Here is a 12,998-nt window from a genome sequence, read left to right on the forward strand (position 1 = left end):
TATATTATTTTATTTTTTTACATTGTCTTTGATCTTTAAATGTGCATAATATACCACCCAACAAAGATGAGGGCAGAAACAGGTCTCATGGATATTTGAAAAATTCTTAAGCCATGCACACCATTGTAAACCATGGTCAGGTCTTAACATTTTTTGCACTCTATATGCTTATGGTCATAATTTTCATCTTTGTAACAGGTCTAGAACTATTAGGTGGTGTGTAAATGCTAATATAAATCTTTCCTGTAGCCTGTGATCACTGACAGAGAATATTACCTCTAATCAGCTATTCCACACAGCCTTATACATTCTGTAGCAAGCAACACTGGCTCTGTTATTGACAGCATAATTCAATCGTGTTAATCTGCCTGGAGCTAGATGCTGTAAACACAGATAAAATGGCACAGGACAATCAGAGCAGATTGCCGACAGCCATTTGCCTGAAATTTAGCATGGTTGCCATTCCCCAAGATAGAGTAAAGGTAAACAAGATGCCCGTTTCTCTGTGCTATGCGTGTAATAAAATCCTCTGCATCGATGAACCGAAGTTAGAACCGATTAAAATAGAGATGGGATCTCCTTAGCCAAAATAGGAAGGAGAGCAGGGGACCAATCTCTCTTTTGTGAAAAGCAGCCTCTCCCCATTTGGTGCCTGCGATAGAGGAATGAAAATGTTTGTGTCTCCGGTGCTTTTTTAAATAGTAATGGCGGCTCTCTTCCCATGGCTTCTATCTTCAGGTGGGCTGTAAGGTTCTTCACTTCTTTCACATGTATATGCTGGGGTGTAACTACTTTTGGATGCTGTGCGAGGGGATTTACCTGCACACGCTCATTGTGGTGGCCGTGTTCGCTGAGGAGCAGCACCTGCACTGGTATTACCTCCTGGGCTGGGGTAAGTCACTTTAAATCCTGTCTGTTGGGAATAAAGACTGTTGGGGGAGGATCATAGGAATCCAGTATGTGTTATGAGCATGGAATATTTCAGTCGCAAATAAACCACTAACTGAAGGGGATAGAAAGATGGAGCCTGTGCCTTTTGCTATATCAAATAAGGGTACTAGGGTACTATATATATTTTCATAGAAATGCTGGGATTCTGAAGGAAAATGACATGACTTTTTGAAAGGCATCTATGGGGGATCTACCGTACAGTATGGAATTAAGGGAAGATGATTGGTTGGTTGTGCTTTTCCAAGTTTTTATGAAACAGGTGTGCACAGTAGTTCCTTGGTGTAAGATAAGTAGACTATATACAATGAGCTCCATAATGTGTGGGACAAATACTTTTTTTTCTTGGTTTGGCTCTGTACAATTCAAACAATTCAGGTGTGGTTAAAGTGCACATTCAGAGCTTTTATTTCAGGGTATGTTTATACATTTTGGTTTCACCATGTAGAAATTACAGCTTTGTATACACCCCACCCCCCCTTTAAGGGCACCATAATGTATGGGACATATTAATGTTATATAAATGAAAGTAGCCATGTTTACTTCTTTCCTGAAGATCCTTTACATGCAAGGCCATGACCCATAGAATGTATTCTGCCACTGCTATCAGCAGTTACATCATAAACTAGAGTGCACTCAGTAGAGTGCAGATCTCTGCCAGACGTGTCTGTCCATTAGGAAGCAGTTGTTTATCACTTGCGGCCCCTAGCGGCTGGTTAGGAGGAGTGAGGAGTTAGCACTCAATCTATTTCAATGGACAATGATGGAAATTAATTCCAATAAAATACTTGTCGTTGACCGATGTGCAAAATATTAGAGAATTCAGGTCCTTTGCCTACTGTCAGCATGCAAACCACATATTAGGCTGATCGGCCCAGTAGTATGTGAGATTAGTTATGGACAGATACACGCACGTACAAACACACACAGACGACCAAACGCATGATCCCCTCCAGGCTCACGCCTGGCGGAGATAATGAAGATCATCAAGTGAGCAAGTATCTGTGGCGGCCATACACATCCAAACTATAACACCCCCACAACCATGTTTCACAGATGAGGGAGGGTGTTTTAGATCTTGGGAAATTCCTTTTGGACTCCACACTTTGTTCTTGCATCACTCTGATACAAATTGATCTTGGTCTCATCTGTCCACAAAACCTTTTTCCAGAACTCTTCAGGTTCTTTCAGGTACTTCCTAGCTAACTGTAACCTGCTAATCCTGTTTTTGCAGCAACCTAGTGGTATGCATCTTGTAGTGTAGAAGGTTTAGTTTTGTTACTGAAGTGTTCTGTGGACTGCAGTCATTAGCACATCCACACCTGCCTCCTAAAGAGTGTTTCCGGTCTATCAGACAGGTGTTTGGGGAGGTTTTCTTCATTATGGTGAGAATTCTTTGGTTGTCAACTGAAGTGGTCTTCCTAGGCCAACCAGGCCCTTTGTGATTACTGAGCTCACCAGTGCTCTCTTTCTTGGTAATGATGTTCCAAACAGTTGATTTTGGTTAGCCTAAGGTCTGGCCTGTGTCTCTGGCTGTAAAGGCTTCCTTGACATTCACTGGTGAAACTCTGGTCCTTATGTTGACAAACATTAGTGAGAGACTTCAAAGGCAATCAAAGCCTATGATCAAGACTAGATACTGAAAGATCTCTTATACCTGCATTATGGCAACAGAAACACTAATCAAAAAAACCTCTGAAGTCATTTCTACTGAATGTTATGGTGCCTTGAAATGGGGGGCCTATGCATAAAAAAGTGGTGTAATTTTTACATGGTGAAACCAAAATGTTTGAAGAATATACCCTTTAATACCATCTAATAAAAGCTGAAAATCTGCACTTTAAACACGTGTTTGATTATATTTGATTATATATATGAAATTGTGGAGCCAAATCAAGAAAAAATATCCTTCCACTTTCCAAATGCACAGATACACAGATACATCTATACACACAGATAAATATAGCAGTGATGTGTATGTAAAAGTATTTATTGTTATGAATTGAAAACTTTGATGGATGGTTTACATAGTAGTCAAAGGGAATTTCAAGACACATGCTGGGCCCTATTTCGATTATGCAAAAAGCTGGCACTAATGCGAATACAGTCAGTTATGCCTTTTTAGAGTGGAGCAGAGTAGCCAAAGCATTAAAAAGGATTTGCTACTCACTGTGCAACTGATTTGTTCTCAGACAATGTGAAAGCAGCACCCAAAGTCTGACATTTAACAAACCCCAAATATTTGCTCCACTGTCCCAATAGGCCTGTTATCTATTGTATTAAATTAATTCATCAAATATATTATTGCCCTCTGCACATGCAGCTATACAGCTTGCAAGCCACACTCTAAATTACACACAGTTGCTCTGCTACTGATCCAGTCTTGATTAATGGTATGCTTGCTGAAGAGAATCACTCAGATGATTTTGTCCAGGCAAACCTCTTCAGGTCAAACGTAATTGCTTCATATTTCTGTTAAAATATTCCTGCAAATTGACAACATGACAAATTGAGAACTTCCTTTCAGACATCTATCAATAATGGCTCTGTCAGAAGGTGCACGATATGCACAGTTTTGATTTACAAGTGAACAATAAAACCCTGATTGGGTGGTTATAATTAAAGATGGCTTGATAATTGTGAGAAATGGCTTCCAAAACAGGTTGGATGAAAGCCAAGAACTTCTGTGGTCAAAATTCTTGACGGACTAGCTTACACGCTGACCTACAGTACATGGCTTCATCTGGCTATAGAATATCCATTCTTATTAAAAATATATGTTTTGTGTACGTGCATGGATTATAGTTGTTGACCACTTCTATCATGGATATTCCTTTACCACAGGGTGTTGTGAACAGTAATTTATATTTTGTGTATATTTTTTTCTTTAGACATCATTATTTAGTTTGAGGGGGGGGGGCAAATTCGAAACAGAAATATGATAGTGTAACACCTGGAGGGATACTTAAGGAGCAACTCTTATAAAGTCACCTAAAGGAGTACTTTCCTATCCTATTTTCCCATTACTGTATAGTCTAGCCATATGAAAACGGGTCACCAGACATCAGACATCCCCTCCCCTGATAATGCCTCATGGGTTTTAGGAATTTGCTCATTAACAATGCGATGTTCCCATACATTGGGAATTAACAACATGCCTGCCATTCTTTTATATTCTGCAAAAAATTTCACAGATTAAAAAAAAAAAAAACATTATACTGTTTAACGGCCCAAAAGCAGCATATGTACAATTGAGCTGATTCATCCTTGTACATCAGGGCGGCAGTATATTTTGTTTAATTAGACATGGAGCAAGCAATAGTCTATTGTTTTATTTATTTTAATTACCTTTCCATTGTCACATTACCTAGGCTATAATTTGCAGCTAAGACATCCAGAACTCTCCACCTTAGTTATAATAAGGCATGGATTGCAAACATGTCAGCAAGTAAACATGCTTAATTGTTTCTCACACAAACACCACATGCCCTTACTTACCAAATGGGCTAACTGGCTATGAGTATCTATTCACCCTACACTTAAAAAAATTATGGTGTTGTATAGCATTAGTTGAATTACCATATACAGTTAGTATATTCAGGTTTTTATTTGTATTCAACAATATATAATAAATCTATTATTTATAAATAAACACATGTGTAACAAATGTTAAAAATACAGTTATGACATATGCTTCTGGATTGGGTTCTACCTAATGCTTGATAGTATCAATCACTGTCATACTGTATGTGCAACTGAACCTATACTGTGGTTTCTTTGGCTACTTTTGACTGATGTTTAACATGGTCTATTGAAGGGTTCCCTTTGGTGCCTGCATCAATCCATGCAGTTGCAAGGAAAAAGTATTTTGATGACAAGTAAGTAATATTCCTATAAATGCACATTGTGAATTTAGATTACAACATTATTAAGCAACAATACCAAGCACAAAAAAAATATCTGGCTAAATGGTACGTGTTCATTTTTTGATCTTCCGATAGTTGCTGGATGAGTGTGGACACTCAATTGCTCTACATTGTCCATGGACCGATAATGGCAGCTTTATTAGTAAGTAAATCCAAGGTTACCAAAATAGTCATTATGTTGTGTTATTTGCTATTTGTGTGGCTATAGTGTCTGTTACGTGGATGTTATGGACACACCTATCTGTCTTGTCCACACATGGTGCTTTTTTGTGTCTTCCAGGTGAATTTGTTTTTCCTGCTAAACATAGTGAGGGTGCTGGTGACCAAGCTTCGGGACACCCACCGGGCAGAGTCCAACATGTACATGAAAGCAGTCCGAGCCACACTCATCCTCATTCCCTTACTAGGAATCCAGTTCATCATTTTGCCATGGCGACCAGAAAACAGGCTTATCGGCGAAATATATGACATAACAATGCATATGTTAATGCATTATCAGGTACTGTTTTGTAAATGTGTACACCTCCTGCACTGGATCTGTCAGTCCTCAAGATAATTAAGAGTGATTGTTAAATACTGATTATTAAATCGGTTTTATTTTTGTTTGTTTTCAGGGCTTGCTGGTGGCAACTATATTTTGCTTTTTCAATGGAGAGGTAACTAGCCTTTTGAACCACTTGTGTTGATAACATTATGGAAACATCACAAGCTTCAGATTTCTGTGGAATGATGTTGGAAGGATGACACGTTATCAAGACAGTGATTAATTCCTATGGTCATTTTGCTGTGTGCATCTGCTTAGTCAAGCATCCAGCTAACCTGTTGGTCAACAATCGACCGTATGTAGCACCTGACACATCAGGTCAACCTGGGTTTTGATGTCTTCTTAAGCTACTGGAACTGACAGAGTCAGAATGACACAGTTGGCAAGTGGGTAGCTATTAAATCATTTCATATTTGAGACCCCCCTGTACTGATTTGTATGGCCATTTCGATCACAGGGGCATAGTCAAATGCTAGCCATCGTTTTGCTGCACTCTTTCACGGTTGAGTGCAGACATCCATTCAAAAGCAATTGAGGATACAAACACCTACTGACTGTAATCACCATGACTGGTGCCTGACCACCGTTATGTCTCCGCTCTTTGGTGACAGGTAAACGTGGGAATGCATGCAACCGTGCTCTTGTTTTTTTTTTTTTTAAGATGAAGAAAACAACCATTTACTCGCTCTTTATCCACAGAGTGTAATTGAACTTGTGACAGATCAGAGCCCAAAAGATAGCAATCAGTCAAACACTGAATACCTTTTAATGAATGGTTTAGATTGAGCAGGGTGTCGTGACTGCCTTATTTATTTTGAACGCCCTTCAAATCTAAACCGAGGAATAAGAAATTATGGAAATTTAAATTAGCAAGTCGCAAGTGGCTCATCGCTCAGAATTTACACAAGGGAGGGTGCAGCATGCAATGGCAGCTACAGGGCTGTCAAAGAACCTTTAAAGGAACCGGGCTTTGGAGACCAGCTGTTTCTGCATGAGGAGTCCCAGACAATTTGGCAACTAAAAAGAGAAGCGTTTCAACGTTCAGCATGTGGGTCCTGGCACAAGAAATATAGCGAATTAGCAGCTTCCATGGGTCTCAGATATGTAATGTCTTATACATAGGAAATCACTCTGGGCTTGGAAAATGGGTCAATTATTAGCTCATGCATAAGCAGTCAGTTCATATCAGCGTCACTGTGTATTGTAAACAAGCTGAATGTGTCTGCAGGACAGATCCAGTTTCTGTGAGAGAAAAGATGCATTGACACGCAATAATTGTGTTTTAGTGGGAATGTTTGTGTTGTTTGCCCCATGCATTTGCTCTGCCTGACATGGACGTTTTCCTTGCCTATTCCCTTGGGCATGAACTGAACAGTCAAGATTTTTTTTGGAGAAAGCCATGAGTTGAGAGTTTTTGGAATTTGATGGGAGCACTCTGGATCTAGCACTCTGGACTTAGCGGAACAAATTACTTGTAGAAGTGACTTCATGTAGTATGTGGGTGTAGCTTCCTAAGAGACAGGTAGCTAGCTACCTTTGCCATTGCTGGACAGGTAGCAAGACGCATACATGTATTTAGCAGTAATAACTAATAATAATACAAAATCCATATGCATGAACAGAAATGGTCCTGCCTAAATAAATCCGCAAAAACATGAAAATTGAAAGTATACAATAAAGCATGAGATGCGGCATAAGCTGATTTAGCTGCTTCTCCATGCAGCTACCACTAATACAAACATCGGAGCCTTGTTTTCTAGTGTAGCCGAACAGATTAAGCCAAATCAAGTGTGTTTTCATTCAGCAATTACATGCAATTTCAATGAATAATGGCCTTGATGCAGTTAAACTGGTTAAGCACCATTTTTAGAGTGCAAGTAATTGCAGCAGGCTTCTTCAAATGAGATTACGCAGGACTTGCCCAGGGACCCGCTGTGGAAATGCACGCGGTGTAGGTCTCGAGCAGTAACCCGTGCGTTGTCTTTCAGGTGCAGTCGGCTCTCAAGAGGCAGTGGATGCAGTACAAAACGCAGTGGGGCCAGCGCAGGCGGGAGCACTGCTCCATGCGCTCCACCTCCTACACCGCCACATCCATCACGGAGGACCCCACCTTCCTCTACCACCACGACTGCAACAGCGAACACTTGAACGGGAAATATTCCGACGACTCGGAAGTGGTCGCGCTAAAGACAGAAGAGACGTACGCCTGAACGAGAAAAAAAAAAAAATGCGAGCGCGGGAAAGCAAATGCGGGAGATTTGCGTTTTTCTTTTTACGAGAAAAAAGAAAAAAAAAAGATCAATGGAAAACAAAAACAAACAAAAGAATCATGCCGACGCAGAATCTTCAAAGCCCCACTGCAGATATTCACCGGACTGACTCAACAACTGAGTTGTCATGTTAATTGTTTGCCGGCAATGACATTTTCCTTTCGGCGAGAGCTAATGGCCGTATTATTTTCATTACAGTGCTGCTGCTTTTAAAAAAAAAAAAATAGAAGCTACATTTTTTTTTAAATGTGGCAAATCTTAAGCTGCTAGTTCTAGGCCCTCAGAGGCTGAAGATGATCGTGTACTAGTATTGTGGCCGTGATACCAAAGGGCGTGTCGATTGGCCGACTGAGACTGATTCTCCGTCAGAACTGAGCCAAACCCCAAAATTAATTCTAAGGTAACAGACTTATACTGTGCGTCTGCAGGACAATGAAAAGAAGTCATGTTCCTCGGTGCCTAAGCTCTTGAGTTGTGTACATATTTACTGGTTTTAATTGCTAAAATGTATTACCGGTTGTATAAATCTTTAGGCCTCTTCTCACCGTTTTGGGTTGTTCGAATATCCGTCGTCTGTTCCATGATGTTTCCTACTTGCTTTCCTGTTTGTGCAGCTGTGCATGTGGTGGTTCTGTCACATGGGGAGTGCGCAAACACAGAAAAAAAGACACGTTGAAGAAGGCCTGAACTTCAATCGATTAGAATTAGAATTTTAAAAAATCCGTCAAATCTGAATAGGTCAAATAACGGAAATGAAGTAGGGGTGGTTTTTATGTTGAGTAGGCATTTGTTTACAGTTTCTGGTCACAGATTTTAGAGGCTGCTTCAGTGGAACAATCTTAGAAAGGGTTTGTTGTGTTATTTTGACGAGCAGATACCTGTGTAGCCTGGTTGCTTCACTCTCTTGTATGTTTTCCTTAGTATTTATTATTCTCGTATGTTTGCACTCAAGTTCTAAATAAAGTAACTTTACATAGAGTACATTTATGTTATTAGTATTGCAATGTTTTTATTTTTTAAGCACCGTGCAGATTATAGCATAGTTATTCAAAGGCAAACAATGATTTCAAATTGTTAAAATATGAAATAAACATGCAAGGATCTCTTCTGTTCAGGCCATCAATATGTGTACTCAAATTCATTTGTAGAGGACTGGGACCTGTTTTGGTTATTTTGTGGTTTTTTGTGCTTATTTTACTTAGTTTGCAATACTGACAGGTTGAAACTACTTCAAAAGGACCTTACACAAGCTACTTTTCTGTAATTGTGTCTTGCTGTATTTGCATTGTGCACAATAAGGTCTACACTGGACCATAGTCTTTGTTTGTGGACATTGAGTTTACTCTCGAACACTGTATGTGAAATGAATCTTTTTATCACCTGCATCAGCTATTCAGTATGGCTATAGTCTTTGTTATAAGCATATTTCATGAGCTTAAGTACAGACATTATTAACGTTATGACCAGCTTATAACAACTGACATAATGCTATAAAGCATATATCATGTACATTAACATTAAAGACATAGCATCCTGACTCGGATCATATTTAATTTAGTTGCTATAAACTGGTTATAAGATATGTATCTATGCTTATGACAGTGGAAATGATGCATTATCACTTACTGTGGTATTATGGATGATACCAGCTTTTCAAAAGCACAGCTAGTATAATATTAGTCCATAGCAGTGAAACACATTGCAAGTTTCAGTGTTGATTTGCATTGATATTTTGTCTTGCCAGGGCTACTGTCTATGCTTATTATTAGCTTGTAAAGGAGCATATTTATGTGGTCACACATCAAGATTTTTGATTGTGATGTGAAGTTTCCTTTTAGCTCAAGATCCAGTTGTGCAAAGCCATTGCAAATCACACAGTGAAACTATAATTTTCTTTCTGAGATGCTGTCATTGCAAAATAATCCCATACTAAAGGAGACAAGATGTGGCCTGTCCATTTTTATCCAGGCTTATGTATATGGGAAATGTCATTTTTAGCCATGTGACCTCTCAGTTACCTTGTTCTCATTCTTGCGTAAGATGTTCCCTGTTTTCTGAAATGTGCTGGTTGGCAGTAATGAGAATACCAAGGCCTCTGACTTGCACAACGTCTGTGGATGAAAAATGCAAGTTTGTTGAGACTCAATCACATCTTTTTATACAACAGCATTCCCCTACTTGTAAATCACTATAAGATGAAAACTGAACTTCCAAAATGATTTGTAAAAAAGAAATAAACAGAATGTGGGGACATTCTGAATTTTTAGTGAGGACGGATTTAAAGCTGTGCTATTGTTAGCCATGTAATCTTTAAGAACACACGAAAATCACTAGTTAAAACACAGAAAAAAGCTTATTCTGTAGAGCTAAAATAGTCATTTCTGTTCATGCACAGTACAATGCTCAGTGTTAATTTATCTGTAACATAATTTATATTGTCCTAATATGTAAGACCAAGTCCTAGTCTAACATTGTTTTAATTTATTTCAGAGAATAACATTTGAAGCTTTTGAATAGATACAGGGCTCAAGAGGCTTAGTGTACTTATGCTTCAATGTTGTTGCTTATCAGATTTAAGGGCACAGACAATGATTGTGATAGTATTGACATTAAACTGACAGGTTTTATTAACTGTGAATGGAAATATTTGCTTATGAACTGTTTACTAGTAGTCTTCTGACAGACATTAATGAAGACCAAGACAAAGACCAATAAAGAACAATGAAGACAATGAGTTAGCTATTTTGATTTATTTTTGCAAGAAAATAAAGCCAATATTGAGCTAGTTCATAGTAGAGCTAAACCCCTCAGCCACTAATAGAATATGTGTGGTTCCATACCAACCCATTATTCAGTTTCTGGTTAGATACAGGTTAATGCCAAAATGGAACCATAAATTGTGTCTAATAATATTCCTGGAGATGGCTCTCATATTTATTCAATGTTCATTACTCGATACATTCAGGCAACAGACATTCTTTGTTTTTCAACAATTTCACAAATAGTTCCTATTTTGCCTTCTACAATATAAATTTGGCATTTACCATTTTTTAAAAAAGAAAAAAAATCACTATCTCACATACTAGAAAAATAGAAAACATCAGCAGGTTGCATTTCTTGTTTTTCTAATAACTCATCCATACGGATTATATATTTGTTGTTTGAGAACAAGCATTTTTTTATTATGTAATTTCCTTACTCATTTTCACATGGTTCATGCTGCATCTCATTAGTTTTAGGGGCTTGTGCAAATGTAAAAAAATCGGTCAGTAGGCTTTTGATGTATAGATAATTTAGAGCTAATATGCAGCGTGATTATAGATGTGCATACATTCCATTTCATTTCCCGAGGACTGAGAATGCCTCTGTCATTCATAACAAATTGTGATCATGGCAACACACTGGGCTGAATATACTGCTTGTAGTTTTGATTTTATAAATTCATGAAGCAGTCTTTTTTCATGAGTAGATATGCCCACACAGGACATTATCTTTTAATGTTGTTCTCACACAACAATTGTGATTATTCTTACAGCTGTCATGTACAGATTTAAATAATAAACATTGCAGAGTAAGACCTAGACCTCTAGTCTGGAATCAATGGCCACGTACCCAGTTTTTGGGAGAGGCTACTGAATTCAGTAACGAGCTCTATCGGCAACATATCGTTCCCATAATAGATGTGCTGTCAACATATTCATCCCATTAATAAATGATCTTGTAATTACATTCGGACTGCATTTTTTGTGTTTTTTTTTTCTCTTTTATTTTACTCCAGACTGTGATCAACTGGCACAAATTTTGGAAGTTTTCACTAGAAAGACTACATTTGTCTACCATTACATCATCAGTTTATGCACCCACAGCAACCAAATTTCATAAAGATTATGAAACCATATGTTGCAAAACTATTTTCTTGAAATAAAGGGCACAATTGAATCAATTTCAACATTTGTATTTCTAAATTGTATCAATTTTGTTATATATAGGCTATTAGAAAAAGTGTATCAAGGCATATAATACTCATGCTAGCAAAAACACAAAATTGTGCAAAACAAGACAAAACGCAAAATGGAAAACAAAGTTAAAGAAATACAAAGTGTCAGAGGTGTTATCTTTGTGGAGTTATTAGCCTATCTATAACTACAGCTTCATCAAACAATTACAATTGAATGCATTTTCTGTGATTATATGTGCGAAATTCGTTTTGATAGTGCTTGATAGAGAAATTTGTATCAAAGTGTTGGTCATTCAGTTGCTGAATAGCATGCCGGAGGAGAGAGTAACACATTCGCACCTGCTGCTTATTGTCTGGCGGGGGATTTTTGTGAAGAAAATATGAAGTGCCTATATTTCTTCACTGAGTCGATTGTTTAGAATTATAAAACTGCAGTTATTTTTAGTTAAACTATTTTGGAATACCATGGAAGGAGGAGGTTATTGCATGTACATTGTTGGAGTAACTTTAATTTTAAAGTCTGAACACCCAATGGCGTCGTCTCTGGCCTTTAAACTATCATGAAGCACGGGTTGGGTGGCCGTGGACCGCACTGTCACCACACAGCAAAAAGCGTGGGCTCCTCCAGGTACTCTGGTTTCCTCCCACCGTCCAAAGAAATGCTGGTTAGGCTATTTGGAGAGTCTAAAGTGTGTGAATGTGTGTGTGAGTGAATGGAGTGTGAATGGCCCTGCGATGGATTGGCTACATGTCCAGGGTGTATTCCTGTCTCCCTGACCATTTTTTTTTTAGCTGGGTTAAATAATGGATGGATGGATCGCTGAAGCACAGATTTAGTTTGATAGCCATTATTGCAGGTTGTGCTAAAAGCTAACGTGGCAATAAACAGAGTGGCACAACTTTTTTAAAGTGTACCTAGTGATTACTGTTTTTTCTAAATTGAATTCATTGTTTAATCTCCCTAACATGAGGTGAAGAAGCTGTGGGTTTACCTTCCAATTGATTTTTCACATCATTGGCACACTTCATAATTAAAGAGAATTACAAAAAACAGGTTGTGACCAATGATCAGTTTAAAGGAAAGTTTTCCGACCTACCTATTTTCAGCTCACCAGCCCCCACTAAAACTGAGCTGGTTCAGGTGTACTAGTTGTTTTACTTTATATCCCCTTACTACCTCCCTGCCCATGTTATGTCCTGGTCATTACTTTGACAAAATTGATTAACTTTAGCCAGTTGGTTGAACAGTCTATGGGCCTTGGGTACAAAAGTGGGCTGATGATGTTTAGCTAGCTAGCCTGGAGATAACTGATCAAGATTATAACATTAGCAGCAAATTATAGCTGCTAATG

The 12,998-nt window shown here is 38.4% G+C and overlaps 1 protein-coding gene across 1 annotated transcript in view; it reads left to right on the top strand.

Moving 5' to 3' along the window:
- Positions 1-11,417, top strand: part of calcr (calcitonin receptor) — a 74,768-nt gene extending 63,351 nt beyond the window's left edge. The window contains exons 11-16 of the mRNA XM_064348276.1: positions 739-892; positions 4,766-4,826; positions 4,950-5,016; positions 5,155-5,373; positions 5,489-5,530; positions 7,407-11,417. Of these exons, the coding sequence (XP_064204346.1) occupies positions 739-892; positions 4,766-4,826; positions 4,950-5,016; positions 5,155-5,373; positions 5,489-5,530; positions 7,407-7,628 (765 nt within the window). The 3' untranslated portion in view covers positions 7,629-11,417. The remainder of the gene's footprint in view (positions 1-738; positions 893-4,765; positions 4,827-4,949; positions 5,017-5,154; positions 5,374-5,488; positions 5,531-7,406) is intronic.
- The last annotated feature ends 1,581 nt before the right edge of the window (positions 11,418-12,998 follow it).

This window comes from Anguilla rostrata, chromosome 8 (genome assembly GCF_018555375.3).
Source record: "Anguilla rostrata isolate EN2019 chromosome 8, ASM1855537v3, whole genome shotgun sequence".
NCBI classification, from domain to species: Eukaryota; Metazoa; Chordata; class Actinopteri; order Anguilliformes; family Anguillidae; genus Anguilla; species Anguilla rostrata.